Here is a 19859-nt window from a genome sequence, read left to right as displayed (position 1 = left end):
TTAATTATTTTATCTTTTTACTATTAAATATTTTTTCAATAAAATTAAAAGAAAGAATCATTTAAACTTTAATTAATATGTACATAATTTTTAATAAATTAATAATATTTTTAAAATGGGTTTATTAATACTTATTTGAGTCTCTTTTTAAATTAGCATTTATTATTGGGCTTAGTTGAAAACTATGACTAGTTTCATTTTATTTTTTAAGCCTTCTTATTTGATTTACACAATATTTTATAGCCTTTATTTTATTTTTAATGTATTTTATGAAAAATTCGAAAGAAATATTTTTAGCTAAAATGTAAAAAGATTTGTTGAGATAAAAAATAGTAATTTTTTGATACCTTAAATTCAATTTTTATGTAAATATTAATTTTTACAACAAATTAATTATTGATATACTTTGTATGGTAATTAATTTATTACATTTCTAAATTTTTATATTTTTACATAAGTACCTACTTCTAATTTATTGGTAAAATTTTAATACGAGAAATTTATTTAAATTTTTAGAGGAAAATCAAATAACTTTTTTTTTCAAAGTAGAAAGTCAGAAGAGATTTAGGATAACCACAATTTCTTTTCAAAAAATTGTAATTATTTGGATTCTTTTGTAAAATATATGATAATTAATTTTCTTTTAGTATAATTATGATAAAAAAGTAGAAAAAGAAAAAGAATGTATAGAATAAAGTATATTTGTTTATAACTTATTTTTTTTATAAGATGCTTAAATAGCTAATACGATTGGTAGTTTATATTAACATGCAACTGTGCTTTAGCAACAGGCGCTAACTATAATGATTAATGTGCATGGATAACTTAAGGATGTAGTAACTATAATCTTAACAACAGTGCAAGTTTTTGTTGTGTAGATTAATAATCATGTTATGATGTTACAAATACTTAACTTGTTAATATTGGAGGCTTCAAAGGAGGGCGGTGCCTTACAAATCAAAATTCTTTCTTTTTATGCAATTAGTTTAGTAAATTAAATTCTATGCTTAAAGTGTTAATATAAAATATTTTACATAACTAATTTTGTATATTTAAAAAATACAGATTTACTATAGCTTAATTTATAGAATTGGGTGATTACTTTATACTCTGGTAATCTTTCTGATTTTTCAACAAATCCTGTATGTTAATTATAAAGTAAAGATGCTTCAATAACTTGCATAGGTTATAGAGATCTGCCTCAAACTAGTTTAAATGGTTTATCAGGAGTGTCTAAAGTTTGCATATTAGGATTAAATGATAATCTAAATGCAGTTTCTTGTGCAGATAATTACTGCATCAACTAAAATGATAATAATAAATGCAATATATATAATACTTCATAAATGCAAACCCTTTATACTTAGTATGGGATTTTAGGTGTTTCAGGTATATAAAGAAACTGTATAACATAAAGTTAGAAAGTGAATTCCTAAAATGATTGCTCTCATTTATATGTTAACTCAGTATGTTTTAATCCAACTGACAACACTTGTTGGGATCTCTCTAAATTAAATATTTTAGATACTTCATAGCCAATAGTAATTTATTAATTTTTTAAAGAAATTATTTAATTAAATAATTGTTAGGGTAAATTTGATATTGATGGGACATGCGTATTCTTAGGAGTCTATTCAAACAATCAAATAAAATATTGTAATTAAAATATTAATTCGGTTTGCTTAGACAGTACTGCTAACAATTAATAAGGTTGCTTTTAATGGAATACTCAGTAAATCTCTTAAAACAATAATCAAATAATAATAGTATAATATATTTTAATTAATTAATTATTTATATATATTTTAAGAAAAAGTTAATATTTTTAAAAATAAAAATTGTTGTATTTAATTTATTTTTATACAAATAATTAATAATATTAGGGAATATTTTCTGATGGAACATGTGCATATAAAGATGTATACGATAGTAAAAAAATCAATAATTGCAACACTTAAAATACTGGTGTGTGTATTTATAATTCTTCTCTCAATAATAATCTATAAGGATGTATTTCATGGAATCTTTCATCTATATAATAAACAACTTAACCAATAGTATTTATTAAATTTTAACTTTTTATTCTAAAAATTTACTTTAATTTTTAAAAAAAATATTAATTAAATCAATTAGGGAATATTTAGTGATTTTTCATGCGCCATTTAAAATATATATACTAAATAAAAAATAATAAACTGCAATTTTAATATCAATGCAATTTGTTTAGATAATACTACTCAAGATAATTAAGCTTGCTTAAATTGGAATATGAGTTCTCTAGATTCTTCAATTCCTAATTAGGCTGTGGTAAAATTTTGATACTTTCAACTTTCTAAATTTGAATAAAATAAAAATTTTTACATAATATAGATCTTAAATTAACAAATTTTTAATAAAACTAAATAGGGAAGGTTTGCTGACAATAGTTGTGCATTTTTGAATTAATATTAAAATTAGGAAATTTTAAATTGTAATTAACAAATTAACAACATATGCTTAGATAATAAAAATCAAAATTTACAAGCATGTATAAATTGGTAGGTTGCAGCTTCAAGTGTAATTAACTCACCAACTCAAATTATTGTAAAAAATTATCTTTAATAATTTTATAATACATTAATTATTATTATTTATTTTAATTAAATAAGGGAATCTTCAATGACTATTCGTGCTCTTACTTAAATACTTATGCTTAAAAAGCTATATTATTCTGGAATAGTTAAGTAACTAATGTTTGCTTAGATAATAGGGATAAGGCTAATTAAGCTGTTTTTTGGTGGAAAGACTCATCTGATCCAAATCCAATTGTAATTGCTTTTTCAGATACTTTGATATTTCTTTTAATTCTGATATTTTTCCCTATTTTCATTATTTACTATTGAGTTAGGTCAAATATAAATTTCATATAGAACTAAATAATATTTTTTTTAATTTTTCTTAAAGGGTATATTCAACGATGGTTCTTGTGCATATCTAAATACTTTTGTTCAAAATTAAATAAAAGACTGTAGTACAATAAATAATGTTTGTAAATATAATTCTTCTGTCAATAACAACAAGCAAGGATGTATTTAATGGAATTTTACATTTTCAGAACAATATATATATCCTATTGTAACCATTTTTATATTTTTAATTTTATAAAAATTTAATTTTAATTAATTATTTTAAGGGTATTTATTAAGACAATACATGTGCTATTTTAAATATTTATTCTAATAAGCCTATATAATAATGTAATTATAGTGTTTATGGGGTCTGTTTAGATAATAATTCTCAAAACAATCAAGCCTGTCTTAATTGGAATATGAGTTCTCTAGATTCTTCAATTTCTAATTAGGCTGTGGTAAAATTTAAATTTTAATATCTACAATAATAAAATGTTGAATATAATAAAAATCTATAGATACTTAAATTTTAAATTCAAATATATTTAATTAAACTAAATAGGGAATATTTACTGACAATAGTTGTGCATTTTTGAATTAATATTCAAATAAACAAATCTCAAATTGCAATTAATAAATAAATACCATATGCTTAGATAATAGAAATTTAAGTAATCAAGCATGTTTAAACTGGTAGCTTGCACTCTCAAGTGTAACTAACTCGCCAAACCAAGTTATTGTAAACAATTAACTTTCTTAATTTAATAATTGATTTGTTTATAATATTTTCATTAATTAAGGGAATCTTCAATGACTATTCATGCTCTTTCTTAAATACTTATGCTTAAAAAGCTATATTATAATGGAATAGTTAAGTAAGTAACGTTTGCTTAGAGAATAAAAATTAAAATAATTAAGCTGTTTTTTGGTGGAAAGACTCATCTGATCCAAATCCTATTGTAATTGCAACTTTATATAAAATCCAATTATATTTCTTTTAATTATGATATTTTTTTACTAAATTACACAATATATTACAGATTTAGTTAGGCTAAATATAAATTTCATAAATAATATTATTTTAATTTATGAAAAGGGAATCTTTATGGATGGCTCTTGTGCATATCTAAATATTTTCGTTCAAAATTAAATAAAAGATTGCAATATTTAAAATAATGTCTGCATATATAATTCATCTATCAATAATAACTAGTAAGGATGTATTTAATGGAATTATTATACTTCTTCATCATATCCTGTTGTAAGCATCTTTTTATTTTTAATTCTTAAAAGATTTAATTTTAACTAATTATTTTAAGGGTATTTATCAAGACAATACTTGTGCTATTTTAAATATGTATTCTAATAAGCCCATAAATTAATGTAATTATAGTATTTATGGGGTCTGTTTAGATAATACTTCTCAAAATAATCAAGCTTGTTTAAATTGGAATTTGAATTAACTAGATTCTTCAATTTCTAATTAGGCTGTGGTAATATTTTAATATTTACAACAATAAAATGCGAAATATAAAAAAAATGAATAAATAACTTATATTTTAAATTCACAAATTTTTAATAAACTAAATAGGGAATATATACTGACAATAGTTGTGCATTTCAGAATAACTATTAAAATAAGATTATTAAAAATTGTAATTAATAAATAAACACCATATGCTTAGATAATAGAAATTAAAGTAATCAAGCATGCTTAAACTGGTAAATTGCAGCCTCAAGTGTAACTAACTCAGCAACTTAAGTTATTGTAAAAATTAACTTTATTAATTTGGTGATTGATTAGTTTGTAATACTTATTTTAATTAAATAAGGGAATTTTCAATGACTATTCATGCTCTTACTTAAATACTTATGCTTAAAAAGTTATATTGTTCTGGAATAGTTAGGCAACTAATGTTTGCTTAGATAACAGGGATTAACATAATTAAGCTGCTTTTTGGTGGAAAGACTAATCTGATCCAAATCCTATCGTATTTACAATTTTATTCAAATTCTTTTGATATTTCTTTTAATTATGATATTTTTTCCCACTTTCACTATTTACTAGATTAAGCTAGGTCAAATATAAATTTCATTTAGAATTAAATAATATTTTTATAATTTTTGTAAAGGGGATCTTCTAAGATGGCTCTTGTGCATATCTAAATATTTTTGTTCAAAATTAAATAAAAGACTGTAGTACAGTAAATAATGTCTGCATATATAATTCTTCTGACAATAACAGCTAGCAAGGATGTATTTAATGGAATGTTAAACCTTCAACATAATATATATATCCTATTGTAACCATTTTTATATAATTTAAAAAATTTTAATTTTAATTTATTATTTTAAGGGTATTTATTAAGACAATACATGTGCTATTTTAAATATTTATTCTAATAAGCCCATAAAATACTGTAATTATAGCGTTTATGGGGTTTGTTTAGATAATACTTCACAAAACAATCAAGCTTGTTTAAATTGGAATATGGGTTTTCTAGATTCTTCAAATTCTAATTAGGCTGTGGTAAAATTAAAATTTTAATATATACAATTATAAATGGTGAAATATAAAAAAAATTAATGGATAAATTATATTTTAAATTCACATATTTTTAATAAAACTAAATAGGGAATATTTGCTGACAATAGTTGTGCATTTTAGAATAAATATTAAAATTCGATAATTAAAAATTGTAATTAACAAATAAAAACCATATGCTTAGATAATAGAAATTAAAGTAATCAAGCATGTTTAAACTGGTAACTTGCAGTCTCAAGTGTAACTAACTCTCCAGAATAAGTTATTGTAAAGAATTAACTTTCTTAATTTTAATAATTGATTGGTTTATAAAATTTATTTTAATTAATTAAGGGAATATTCAATGACTATTCATGCTCTTTCTTAAATACTTATGCTTAAAAATCTATCTTATTCTGGAATAGTTAAGTAACTAATATTTGCTTAGATAATAGGGATTAGAGTAATTAAGCTGCTTTTTGGTGGAAAGACTAATTTGATCCGAATCCTATTGTATTTACAACTTTATTCAAATTCCTTTGATATTTTTTTACTAACATTCACTATTTATTACTGATTTAGTCTGAATTAAATATAAAGAGTATATTATAATTTTTATTAAAGGGGATCTTCAAAGATGGCTCTTGTGCATATCTAAATATTTTCGTTCAAAATTAAATTAAAGATTGCAATATTTAAAATAATGTCTGCATATATAATTCATCTGTCAATAACAACTAATAAGGATGCATTTAATGGAATACTACTCCTTCTCCATAATATATATATCCTGTTGTAAGTATTTTTTATATTTTTAATTCTTAAAAATTTAATTAATTATTAAGGGTATATTCTAAGACAATACATGCGCTATTTTAAATATTTATGATAATAAACCAATATAAAATTGCAATTATAGTGTTTTTGGGGTCTGTATAGATAATACTTCTTAAAATAATCAAGCTTGTTTAAATTGGAATATGAATTCTCTAGATTCTTCAATAACCAAATAGGCTGTGGTAAAAAATTTTTTTCATTATAAATTCATTTCTAAGATATGAATGAAAAATAGGGAATACGAACAGACAATAGTTGTGCCTTTCTTGATGAACGTTCTAATAAAATTATTAAATAATGCAATTAATAAATAAAAAATGTTTGCTTGGATGATACTTAAACCAATTAAGCATGCCTTATCTGGCAACGTCCTACATCAAATGTAATTAACTCACAAACTCAAGTGATTGTAAAATTTAATTTAATTTTTAAATCATTTATTTATTGAAATTTTTTCATTATAAAAAGGGGATATTTTCTGACATGAAATGTGCTTTCTTAAATACTTATGCTTCTAAATAAATTTTATTTTGGAATGAATAAGTAAATAGTGTTTGCATAGATAATAGAAAATTAAAAGATGAAGCTGTTTTCTGGTGGGATATTAATACTTTAAACTAATTAGACTAAACTAAACCTATTGTAATCAAGTTTAAATTTTGTTTTTACTTTTATTAAAATATTGATTTTAATAGGGTAGATATGTTGACGGAAGCTGTGCTTACCTAAATATCTTTGCTTAGAACCAAATAAAATATTGCAATTAATAAATTTAGTTTATCTGTTTAAATAACTTTGATGCTTCTTATTAGGGGTGCTCTGAATGGGATGTTTGGCCTTAGACTATATAATAAAATACAAATCTAATTGTATGATGTGAAACTTAAAAAATGTAGAAATAAATAATATATTTTTTTATATAATAGGGTAAATATATTGATGGGACATGCGCCTTTGTAGGAGTATATTACAACAATCAAATACAAGTTTGCAACTTTTCAGTTAACTTTATCTGTCAAGATACAAGTTCTGCTGTTAGTCAGGCATGTGTGAATTATGAATTATAATTTAACTAAATCGTAGGAGCTGACAATAACAATATCTGTCTTATCGAAAACTAGCCTCAAGCAATTAAGTAAAACACTCTCTAATTTAAATCCTAAAGATAAAATAATTCAAAAATAATTACCATTTAAAGATAATTAAATTATAAAATATTTTTAGTACTATTTGTTGAATAAAATTTTATTAATAAAATAGATGTTCTAAGTTATATTGTATAGATATAAATTAATCATGTAGGATCTTATCTAGTGATGCAACTTTAAATAGAATAATGACTCAGAAAGGTACATACCAGTGTTTTGGAAATGTCGGTGACACAGATACCAGTAAAAATGCTATTTGGTGTGCTCCTGGATATTGTAGGAAACAAAGAAGTAATATTGATGACAGTTTTTACTGCAAATAATTAGATAATGACGAAAGCCCTTGTAAAGATGATGGAAACCATGTTTGTATTCGTGAGGGAGGTTCTTCAAGCTAAATGATTGTTGATATGGTCCTAAGCTTTTGCTCTGCATATATAAATAGTTCATATTTGTGTGTAAATTCAGATACAGACTTAGATTATGTAATAAAAGATACTAGGGGATAATGTTAAAAATTTACAGATCAGTAGTTAAAAAATTGTTAAAATACAACAAATTGCTTATCAAAGAGTAAATTTAAATTTGAAAATAAAATATTTTTGTGATTAAAGTTAATTTTAAGCAATTTATAAAAATTATTATTAAACTTAATTTAGTAACGGCTATGTATTGTGGTTGCTATAATAGTTTAAATTCTGCTTATTAATGTACCTTTGGACCTTTATGCCTAGATAGCTTAAATAATTGTGTACATGTTGATTACTCTGAACTTTAAGGCTTCCCAGGTAGAAAATAAGGAACATCTACATGCTAACAAAAAGAAGTACCTTAAACTGTTCTATGTTCAAAGAATTATTGTTTACTAAATTAGGAATGCTTTGAAATGACTTAAAATTTGTATATCTCTTAAGAGAATAAAACTTAAAAATGCTTATTAGCAGAATAAGCAGGGTAATTTGGTGCTAAATGGTGTGTTTCAGGGTAATAAAATTTATTTATTTATTTTTTAAAAATTATTGATTGAATTATTTAACATAAAAAAAAATAAACTAGGTTTTGTAAAATAACAAACGATTTGCTTAAATTAGAGTATTGCGTCGAAATGGAAGATTCAAATACTTTTGGTATTTATAAAAACTAATTAAATTTTTTTTTTTGTTAAAAATAAATAAAATATTTATTTTATTTAGCTTTGGATAAAAATGGTCGTTGCTTATCGAAATCTTAGTCTCAAAATAATTCAGATTTAGTAAAATTAGTTCATAAAAAACTTGTTAATTATTTTAAACAAATTTACAGTTATCTTGTTAGATGAACTTATTTTGCTTGGATAATTCGGAAACTCCTAAATGCATACCTATAGATCCATTAAATACATGTGTAGACAATAATTATAAATGTATTTCTATTAATTCTGGTTCATGTACTTTTTGTCATATCACACAATGTCTATCTGGAGATTCATGCATTCCTATATAAGATGGTTTTTGTTTGGGTTTTAATGGTAATTCATTTTTTAGTATTAAAAAAAAAATTAAACTTATTATTTTTTAAATTATTTATGAAAATAAAGGGAAATGTATACAATCTACTGGCTCAGTATGTAAAGCTTGTAATTAAAATGAGTGCTATAATCCTCTTTAATGTAATCATTAAGATTATTATTTTGATATAAATATAAAGTAAATTATAAATATATTCTAGTCTCTTGCACCCCATTTACTAAAATGAATGTAAAGTAAGATTAATGCATAATTTAAGTTTATAACTATATGCCATGCGTATACAAGTAATTAAATGATAATTAATATTGTGCTGCATATGATAATTAGTGTAAAGAACTTTCTACTATTCCTTAATGTTTAAGATGTCCATCATCATACTTGTGGGTTGGAAATTAAAAATGTTATAGCAGTTTAATGATCGAGTAAATATCAAACTAAAGCTAGAGCTAAGGCAACTAAATTTTTACGATATAATTGATATATAAATAATTAGATATCACCCCTATAAAATAGTAATGTAGCTAAGGGTAATATATTCTAAAAAAAAAAATTTAATGAGTATTATCAAAATTATTATTAAAAGATAAAACTATTGAAATTATAATTTATTTAATTTTAGAATAAATTATTTATTTTAATTTTTCTACTATTCAAATAAAAAAATTTGAATTAAAATTAAATGTATATTTATTTTTAAAAGGTGCTAACTATGCTCATCAGTAAATAATTGCTTATAATGTTCTTTTGAATATTTCCTATATGCAGATATAGTCCTTCAAACACAGTATTGCATCCTTCTTCCTTCGACATAAATTTTATATCCAGATTATTTATTTGAAGACAAAGAGTTCATATAACAAAATAGTAACCCTTAAATAGCTGGTATATACAATTTATATGATTACTACATAAATGAGTTAAATAATAATTTGGAATAAGTATATGCTTATTGCTTAAATAAATGGTATTATTTTTCAAATTAATTTAAATTAATTTTCAAATGATTATTTCTTTTAATTTAAAGGTAATTTGTAAAGGTTGGAGACATTGTTTTTTGCGATACTTTTAACATTCAATATTAATTTATTTATTAGAAGTCATACATTCCAAAATTAACTATTTATTACTAAATTAAACTAAATCAATTAAATTAGATTGTCCTCGAATAGCTAAGCTCTTTTTGTAATTACTATTTTTTACATATTCACAAATAAATATTTATTGATAATAAGGGAATGGCTTTCATATATTTAGTTTTTATAAATAATATATAGTCTATCCAATTTAAAAGATTTACCTATAAATATAAATTTTAAAGTTCCTTAATAAATAAATATATGAAAGCTAGAATTATCCTAATTTAATTAAGTTAGTTATTCATTTAGTTATTTTAACATAAATGTCTGCTAATTTAATTGAAACAATCAAATAGTCTTTACAAAACTAATTTTATAAATTGTTAATTAGCTAAAAATATTAAAATATAATTTTTTTAATCATCTAACGTTTAGGTAATATTAAAAACTGTGCAAGCTGTCAAATTTTAAACAATATAAAAATTTGTCTAACCTGTGAATATGGATACGCACTAAGTTATCTAAATTCATGCTAGCCTTGTCCTGATAACTGCTTGAGCTGCTTTTACGGTGGTTACTATAATGAACAAAGTGTGAATTGGAGTTAAATTTTAGCAAATACATAACAATGGAATATTGATTTTAGTAAATTAAGCACAACTTAATACAGTATATTATGCTCTTTATGCTCTCCTTAGTTTATTGTGACAAAAGATTACTCTGGATGTGAGCCATGTGGTATTAAATGCTTTTCGTGCTATTACGGTAGGATAATTTATATTTTTTCATTTGATAAATAATTTTTTTGTAGGTAATATAAAATATAACTTGACAAGCACATTTGATATATAACTAAGCTAAAAATATTCTACATCAATAATTAAGAAATGTTTATAGTGTTTTGATGGTTTCATAATTAGTCCTAACAGTAAAATTAATTTTTTTTAATTTTTGTTAAAATAAATTATAATTTTAGTGGTGGATTGCATACCTATTTCTTAGGACTGTCTGATTGAATATTTTGGGAAGTCAGATGGCTCTAGATAATCTTTAACAAGCTAAAATTGGTGGGATAGTAGTTTATCTTATGAATCAAAATGCTATGCTTGTTATTAATTTGTAAGTATAAATTATAGTCGCAGTTCTTATCAATGCAATAATAAAGCAGATCCGAATTATATTTCAAACTGCTAAAATACGGTTAGGTTTAGCTCTGAAAATTAACCATATTGTCTATAATGTGGATAAAACTAATCATTTAACATTAATCTTAATATTTGTCAGATTGATTGCTCAAAATAAGTAAATGATTAAAAATTAAAATTATTTTAAAAAATTTTTAATTTATAAAGATAAATTTGTGTATAGGCTGTTACAGTTATACTGATAATGCTAACAATTAAATATTTTAATGTACTTAATGCCTTAGTTAAAATGACAATATTTTTTTGTTTCCTACTCTTTTTGGATGCCAATAATGTCCAGAAGGGTGTTCTTCTTGTTATGAAAGTTAAAATTGTTTTTATTTTTGAAATATATAAAAAAATATATTTATTTATTTATTTATTTTAAAAGGTGAAATGGTAAATGATAAAATTCAGTAGATAGAACTAAAAAACAGAACATAATAGATTATTTTTGAATAAATACAACCATCTTTATAAGATAGATTAAATATCTAGTCATCTGATAATTATGAGATAATATGTTCTTCTTGCTAAGTAGGCTACTTCTTGTAGAACAAAAGATGCATAAAAAATTTATGTGGACCATAATGTGATTTGTGCTACATGAAAAATTTTAGTCCTATTTGTATTTCTTGCTCTTATGTTAATTTGTAAAAATAAATATCCAATATCTCAGTTTAGATTTTATCATTTTACTAATTAACTGACTTAAATTTTAAGTATATGACTCATTTTAATTCCCTTAAATAAGATTGCTCCTTGTGCCCTTTAGGATGCTTGTCTTGTGATTATAATCCAATTACTAACAATCCATTTAGCTTATATAAATCTAAATGTTATTCATGCAAATCAATAAAATAATTAGCAACACAAAGTTATAACTCAAATTTAATAAATAATTATGAGTGGAGATTGGACTAAGATACTAACTCCTGCGTTTTATGTAAGAATAATTAATTAAAATGCGCGTATAGAAAAGAAACTACTATCTTTGCTAAATGTCTTGGCATATTTGATGAATTAGGGAGTGGAACAGAGCAAATACCTTTAAATTTCCAAAGAGCTAATGATGCCGATTGGGATAAATTGATAGTAAATGAATCTGAATTTACAAAAGCTCTAGTTTATATGAATGAATTAGGAGTTAGAGAATTGTAAGTAGACATTCACATTTTAGATTAAAAATGCGTTTTATAAAACCCTATCTCTATTACAACTTCTTTGCTTTAATTAATTCCTTACTTGCAAGTATTTCAAATAAATATCATCGGAAATTATACAAAAGATCAAAATAATCCTTAAGTAAGTGAAATAAATATTAAAGATTCAATTTCTATAAATGGTTTCCTAAACGTATAATTTAAAAATTTAAACATTTCATAAAATACAAATATATAGAATAGCTAGAGTATTATCATTAGTAATGTTGATACTTATTCATTTTAGTTTACTAACTGCTCAATAAACGGATTATTTAATTAGTTTTATGATGTTTAGTAGATATAATCAAATAATACTAAGCTTTACTAGGGTTTTTTTTCTGATGAAGTTCTCAGTATTCAAAAATTTTTTTTCAACATTAAAATTTTTAATTTGAGATAAACTATCTAGATTACTAATTCTTCTGTGAATAATTTATTAGTGTATCAAAGCAGTTTATTTAATTTTATTAACACTTAAGCAAGTATCTAAGCATAAAATATTTCTCTATAAATAGAAAATTTCAATGTTTCATAAGTAAATTTTTTCTTACTTAAATTTAAAATATAATTATTTATTATTTTTAGGTGTACTTTTAGTAGTCTTCAATCATCAGTCTTTCTTATTAAAATATAACTTTTCAAGTAAATAATATAAAGATAAGCAATAACTTAATGATTTAAAAATCTATAATGTTTTAGATTACACCTTTTGACAAGCTTCCAAACGCAAGTTTGTAAATATCCAATTTAAATTTTTAAAGAAATTAAGTTTATTAAAACTCACAACTACTCACAATAACAAAACTTTTTTACAGCCTTTTTGAAATTATAACTTTTGACAGCAATATTATCAAAAACGATAAAGAATTTAATAGCTTAATAGTAATAAATCAAATGATTTGCTTGCAGCTATCTGTTATAAATAATGTTTTAACAAAAAGTTATTTATTCTAAAATTTTGATGACGGAAAATTAGAGAGATAAATTTATATGAAAGATCAATAGTATTTATTCTAGTTTATTTAAGTTTTAATCAGTAATAATACAGTTTAGTTAATTTAGTCATCCATATTTTATTATATTGGAAATTCTACTGAATTAAATTCTCTGAAATTTTAAGGGATTGTTGTCAATGATAAAAATTAAGAAGATGAAAATTTAAACTCGAATCTATTCTCAATCAATTCATGCTATAAAGTAGCAATAATGAATGTTAATATTTCACATCCTAACCAGATAAATATATTTTAAATTTCGCAAGCATAGTATTACACTTCAAGAGTTATTAACATTGTAAATAACTGGATAGACTAATAGTTAAAAACTGAATTATTCTCTATTAAATAAATCTATAAAGGTATAAAATTATAATAAGTAAATATTTAAAATATAACAACTACTAGTCCTTTAATTTTTATAACAAACGAATTCGTTAGTAATCAGGGATATAACTCAATAATTGACATCAATTTTTTATATGCTAATAATAATCAAATTTTTATCTAATAATCAACCAATATATTCTCAATATTAGCAATAAAAACTAGTGCTAATTAAAAAATATCGCTTAGCAACTTGAACTTTTAGAATAATACAGCCTTATTTAATTAAAATTAAGTAATAATTCATTAATTGTTTTTTTTCAAAATTTAATTAAAATATCTTTTATAATATTAATTTTACTTAAAATTATTCTTTAAGAAATACTCACTTATTCTGATCTATATTTTTCTCATTTTTAGATTTTTTAACATATTTTGACGCTTGAGTTATTTTTAATAATAAATTATTTAAAATATAATTTTTATTAAATATTTTAATTTTTTAATTATAGGTAGTAAATGATTAATAAAGTGCTTGCTCTTGTATATGCATAGATGCTTATTAAAGCTATGTTAATATTATTTTTTCTAAATTTATAAACAATTATAGTACAGCTTCGAGGAATGCTATCTCTATTATTTCTAATAATGCTAATTTAACTGAATGCTAATTTTCAAATCAAATGTAAAGAAATATAAATACCTCAATTACTCTTGGAGGTTTAGTATTCTCTAAGTCTTCTCGACTTTCATTGAATAGCTGTTTTTTATAACAAGGATTTGCTTAAAAAGGAGGAGCAATTTATTTTTAAGGATAATAATATTCATAATTAATTATAACATAAACACAAATTTTACAAAATAGAGCTGCTTTACTGGAATCAAATAGCTTAGGGGGAGGAGTTTATATAGATGCAACAAGTGTAAGTAATATAGATATAATATTAGAAAATTCAGAAGTATCTAATAATTTAGCTACAATATAAGGTGGATCATTTTATATAACCCCATTTTAAGGAAATCTCTTTTTTAAAATGAGTGATAGCATTATGTAAAATAACTTTGCTCTGCAGGGAGCATTTTTTTATCTCAATTTTAATGGAATTGGAATTGGAAGAGTTTTTATTATATCATCTTCATTCTATAATGATCCATCTTCTCAATTATAAGATTTACTATAAATAATAGATCAAGCAAAAAGCTAAAGTAATTAATTCAGATCTTTTTCTTTGTTTGATTTCACTCAAGTTACTTAGTTGTATATAGCTGGAAGTATTTTTGAGTCATCTCAAAATTAAATAAATTTGTAAAATTAAAATGAAAAAATCTATCTTTTCCTCTACCCAGCTTTATTTAACATATTATAAAACATACAATACAATGAATATAACAATACTTATTAGAATTTTATTGTTACCTCAAATTTTATGAATATTAATGCTAAAAATGTGTAGATCGTTTAATCTTAATACTACAATATCTAGCACAATAATTTTACAAGTGTTAACAATATTATTTTTTATAATTCTAATTTTGTAGTGATTCAAAATTCCTCGTTTAGTCAGCTTTAATGTAAATTCTGTCAAATTTCACCAATACAAATACTTGTACAACAATTTTAGTTACAGAATTCTTTATTTTAGTAGAATCAAGGAAGCTTAATAGGAGGATTTTTACTAATATAATAAATAAGCTTAATTGAAGCAAAAAGATAACTTTAATATGAAAAAAACTATCAAAATAAAATAGAAAATTGCATATTTTAATAAAATTCTGCTTTTAATGGAGGGTCTTTAACTATTTAGTTTTAATAAGACTTTAGCACAATAGTCTATGGATGTCAATTCATATAAAACAAAGCTTTTAATAAAGGAGGAGTTATTTATTACTAATAATTGCAATAAAATCAATAAATTAATATCAATTTTATCAAAAATACATTTATCAAGAATAGTGCCTACATTGGAGCTATTTTTTATTCTAACATTAATTAGTATATGAGTCTCATTAGTGAATAAAATAAGGTTTTATAAAATTAAGCAAATTATTTTGGTTCTTTGCAAATAACTTCTCCAAGCTAAATGCAAATTACTTACAAACAAACTCTATACTAAAATAACTCTAAAATATTAGTTTAAACAAGCGGTTAGTTGCAGGTAAAATTATTTTTATAGATTTTTTTTTACTCATTTTTTTCTTTAGAATGAGCTTTTAGTGTTTGTTTTAGACGAATAAGGGTAGCAATACAAAGAATTAGAAGGTGATAATTTATATTTAAAGGTAAAGAAAGTATCTTAATCGTTAAATACTTTTATGGAAGAAACAAATATTCCTTTTAAAGATGGAAGTTTCAATTTGACAAATTATTTAAAAATCTATGGATAAGTAAATGAAATACTGTCAGTATAACTGCTATTTGACAGAATAAAAAGTTAGCAAGCTGATAATTACAATTTAGTTATAAACTTTGAGTTTGATAAAGACTGTTAAAGAGGTTATTTCAAATCAAAAATTCTTAGTATTTATGATAGTTGTCTTCCATGCAAGAATAATTCGTTTTCACTAATTTAAAATTCTTAATAGTGTAACTTATGTCCAAAAATTGATGGTTTTGTTTGCTATTAAGAAACATACCTTATACCAAACGGTTACTGGAGAAGAGATAACTAATCATAAAATACTTTATAATGCTATAATTAGCTATCTAATTGTATTGGGGATACCTAAAGCTAATCGATATAAAGAAATTAATTAAACTAACTTAAAATTGATAAAAGTTCACAAGAAGTTTATTTTTGTGCTGAAGGTATTCTATTATTTATTAATTTATTTATTTTATTAACATTTATGCTAATATTATTACAAATTAGGTCATTTAGGAGCTCTTTGCCAAGATTGCGATATTTTAGGATAATATTGGAAGTAAAAATATTATAAAATTGATGAGTTTAAATGTTAAGCGTAAAATATTTAAATAAGCAAACAAATTTATTTTTTTCAAATTTTCATAGATTTTAATATGTATTTATAATATCAAATATCTTATTTGCTACTTTAATTTATGAGATCAAAAAATATCTCAATATTAAAAAATGATATTCCCCTCTTAAATAGAGGAATTTAAATGAAATATTTTAAAATATAAAAAGAAAATATGTAAATTTTAAAATACTGATTTTATTTTTTTTTAAATAATAATTTTTATTTTAAATAATTTAATTTATTAATATTTTAACAAACAAAAATATATGAATTATTTATTTAATTTGATTTTTTAATTATAAAAGTTGTTCGGTGGCAAGGCAAAGTTTACATTTTAAGTTATTTTACATTATAGCTGCAATAACTTTAAACTTAATCCTAATGTATAGTTGTAAAAAAGCATATACAGATTTTATTTTGAAAAAAATATCTCTCAAACTTAAAGCTTCTGCAGAGTATAAGGAAGTAAAAATTTCTGATAACTATATCATATTAAAGTTTGTAATAAATTACATTTAAACAATTGGATTAATATACTAAATCAATACCTCTTTTTTTGGGTCTTACTTTTAAATTATCAGGTTTTTATCAAATCCTCTTTATGGATTTGTATATCTTTTTGATTGTTGGATTTCTGATTTTTACTTATAATACTTCTAAGTAAGAGATTTTTACATTTTCTTTAGAATCATTTTTGTCTAAGTTTAGCTGGTTATTTTATATTGTTTAACAATTATCATTTCTACTGTTTTCATTTGCTTTAATAAACCGTGGAAAACATATTTAAGAAGCCTTATAAACTGTTTTGTAATAATTATTGTATTAAATATTTCTGGGATCTTTAGCTTAATTTTAGAATATGTAATATTTTTATTTATTTCAATAATTTTATTAAAATAAAATTTTAATTTAACAAATTAGATGTTTTGCACAGAAGTGGATGGGATTTTTTATCTTTCTAGATATACTAGAATATAATGTGATGAGCAATTTTAATATAATTTATTGATTTATATAATTCCCATTTTGATATTTTGGGTTTTGTTAGTTCCATCAATATTAATTCTAATACTTAAAACAAAAATAATATATTTAGATTAATTTTAATTGAAATGCAAGCTTGGATTTATATATCATGAGTATAAAAAACAATATTATTATTGGGAGATAGTAAAAATTGTTTTTAAAATGATTATAATTGCTGCTATTAGTCTAACAGATAATCCTGGTATTTAGTTTGGTTTATCACTAGCTTCAATTTTGTCATATAAATTTATTCTTCATATAAGTAAATAAATATTTTTTTTTATTATGATTTTTTCTAATTTTTTCTAATTAATTAGCTTAGCCTTATCAAGCAATAAGATCTAATTAGTTAGATATAATGATGATCAATAGCATAATTTTATGTTAACTTTTAGTATTTGCTTCTCTTTAGTAAGATGAAATAAGCAACTTTTGCTTTATTGTTTTTTTTATTGTTAATTTGAGAGTATTTTTAATGATTATCAAATATTAAATTAAGCAACTATTTCTAAAGATTTTACAAAAATCTTATTATAGACTATAAAATCATAAAAAAATCAATTATATAATAATTAAGCTCTTTAAAAATTAAATTAATGCTAAACAAATGTGGAAAAAGCTAGCTATAAAAATTAATATTTTGATTTAAAGATAACAAATAGGAGATATATAATAGATAAAATATTAAACTGACTCTTTATTATAAAACACTAGTAAATAAATAGAAATTATTTATAATTTTCATAAAAATTGCTAAATTAAATAATTTTAATTCTTAAAATCAAATAAACCTTTAATATGAACTTAATTAAATAGAGTATATTGAATTTGACGAAGATATGTTTGTTTAATTTATGTTTTATTTTTTTGTTTTAAATAAACAAATATTTTTTTAAAAATTTCATAAAATTTAAAGATAATTTATAAAGATATAAATTAATAAATACTTCTTCACCCAACTAAATCAAAAATAGAAGTAACCTTTTACAATCTTATTTATTTTTTTTGATTATATTCACTTATCAAATTAGACCTTTATTTATAATTAAATACAATATCTTTATATAAATAGATAACTATTTTAACAAATTTTATAAATAATTTACGATATATTAGATATTCAGAGACCTGACTCAACCCCAATTTTTTGAGGAATTACAGTATATATGTAAATTTAAATTTTATAAATTTAAAATTTAAGTCCTTTATAAAATAATGCGCAGTTAAGAAAAGTAATTAATTAATTAAATCTCTAAAATAATATAATTATATTTAAATTTTAAAGTTTTTTTTGTGAAGTAATTAATTTATATTAGGTTTTTTTTATTTTATTGATTGCAAATATATAAAAATCTCAATAAAATTACATACGAAATGCCACGAGTTTTTTTAATTTTCTTTTAAAAAGTTTATACCATTTTTTTTGAAATATTTCTTCACTAGTAACTAACATGTACATTCCATAAACTGGTAAGCCATAAGTAAGATCAAGATCAATAGTCAGTATATTCTTATTTGACAAAATAGCTTCTCCATAGATATCATAAATATCCATCTAATTACTAGACAAGTTATAGATTTAAATATTTTTTAAATTTAAATATTTGAGACATTCTGAAATAGTTATAATACTTTCCCTAATCTCAGTATTGTTATCTATTTTTAAAGATATTAACTTTGGATTTGTATATAGGACTTAAAATAGCTATTCAATTTATTCCTTATTAAGTTCAGTAGTGCTAATAGTTAATTCTTTTAAATTTTTACATAAAGATAAAGCTTCACATAATTAAGGCATAACTAGATTTTATTCTTTCAAAATAAGATGAACTAAATTTTATTACAAATCAATAGAGTCTTTAATAAATTAAATTTACGAATTATTATCAACTTAGTATTCATCATATGACTACTATTCTTATGATGAAAACACATCAGTACAATCAAGAAATTATGTATCTTATTCTTGATTTGATGAATTACTCATATTTATTTATTTTTATGACATTTTTTTTATTTTAAGTATTCTGAAAATAAAAAATAAATATTAAATATTTAGAAAATAAAGAAAACCAACAAGTTCTTAATTGACAAATTTTTTGGTATCCACTTTAATTTTACTTTTTTAAATTGTTAGTATATGACTTAAAAAATTTAAT

General features: G+C 21.9%; 2 protein-coding genes across 2 annotated transcripts; one reads left to right on the top strand and one right to left on the bottom strand. All coding sequences in view use genetic code 6, as the record gives it.

The window, feature by feature from the left end:
• Positions 1-682: 682 nt before the first annotated feature.
• Positions 683-18502, top strand: TTHERM_001075703 (transmembrane protein, putative; the record flags this gene model as incomplete). The annotated part of the gene is made up of 47 exons (XM_012799896.1): positions 683-989; positions 1066-1541; positions 1590-1766; positions 1884-2057; positions 2134-2307; positions 2407-2583; positions 2649-2807; positions 2944-3114; positions 3173-3346; positions 3451-3627; positions 3689-3847; positions 3985-4149; positions 4208-4381; positions 4480-4656; positions 4721-4879; positions 5021-5191; positions 5245-5418; positions 5524-5700; positions 5767-5925; positions 6037-6207; positions 6258-6431; positions 6485-6658; positions 6718-6891; positions 6945-7118; positions 7176-7384; positions 7510-7970; positions 8057-8381; positions 8454-8524; positions 8591-8649; positions 8700-8904; positions 8974-9045; positions 9105-9327; positions 9606-9869; positions 9930-10087; positions 10417-10746; positions 10793-10909; positions 10958-11260; positions 11350-11490; positions 11557-12521; positions 12567-12905; positions 12956-13987; positions 14205-15848; positions 15895-16498; positions 16563-16653; positions 16980-17535; positions 17596-17962; positions 18018-18502. The coding sequence occupies 47 exons, from the start codon at positions 683-685 to the stop codon at positions 18500-18502; spliced, it is 13569 nt and encodes a 4522-aa protein (XP_012655350.1).
• A 552-nt stretch (positions 18503-19054) lies between these two features.
• On the bottom strand, positions 19055-19687 carry TTHERM_001075701 (hypothetical protein; the record flags this gene model as incomplete). Its single annotated transcript, XM_012799895.1, has 1 exon — positions 19055-19687. One exon carries the CDS (start codon positions 19685-19687, stop codon positions 19055-19057), a length of 633 nt encoding a protein of 210 aa, XP_012655349.1.
• Between the last annotated feature and the right edge of the window lie 172 nt (positions 19688-19859).

The sequence above is a fragment of the Tetrahymena thermophila genome (genome assembly GCF_000189635.1).
Source record: "Tetrahymena thermophila SB210 genomic scaffold scf_8254412, whole genome shotgun sequence".
NCBI lineage: Eukaryota > Ciliophora > Oligohymenophorea > Hymenostomatida > Tetrahymenidae > Tetrahymena > Tetrahymena thermophila.
Note: the sequence above shows the minus strand (reverse complement) of the source record. Positions and strands in the feature narration are given on the sequence as shown.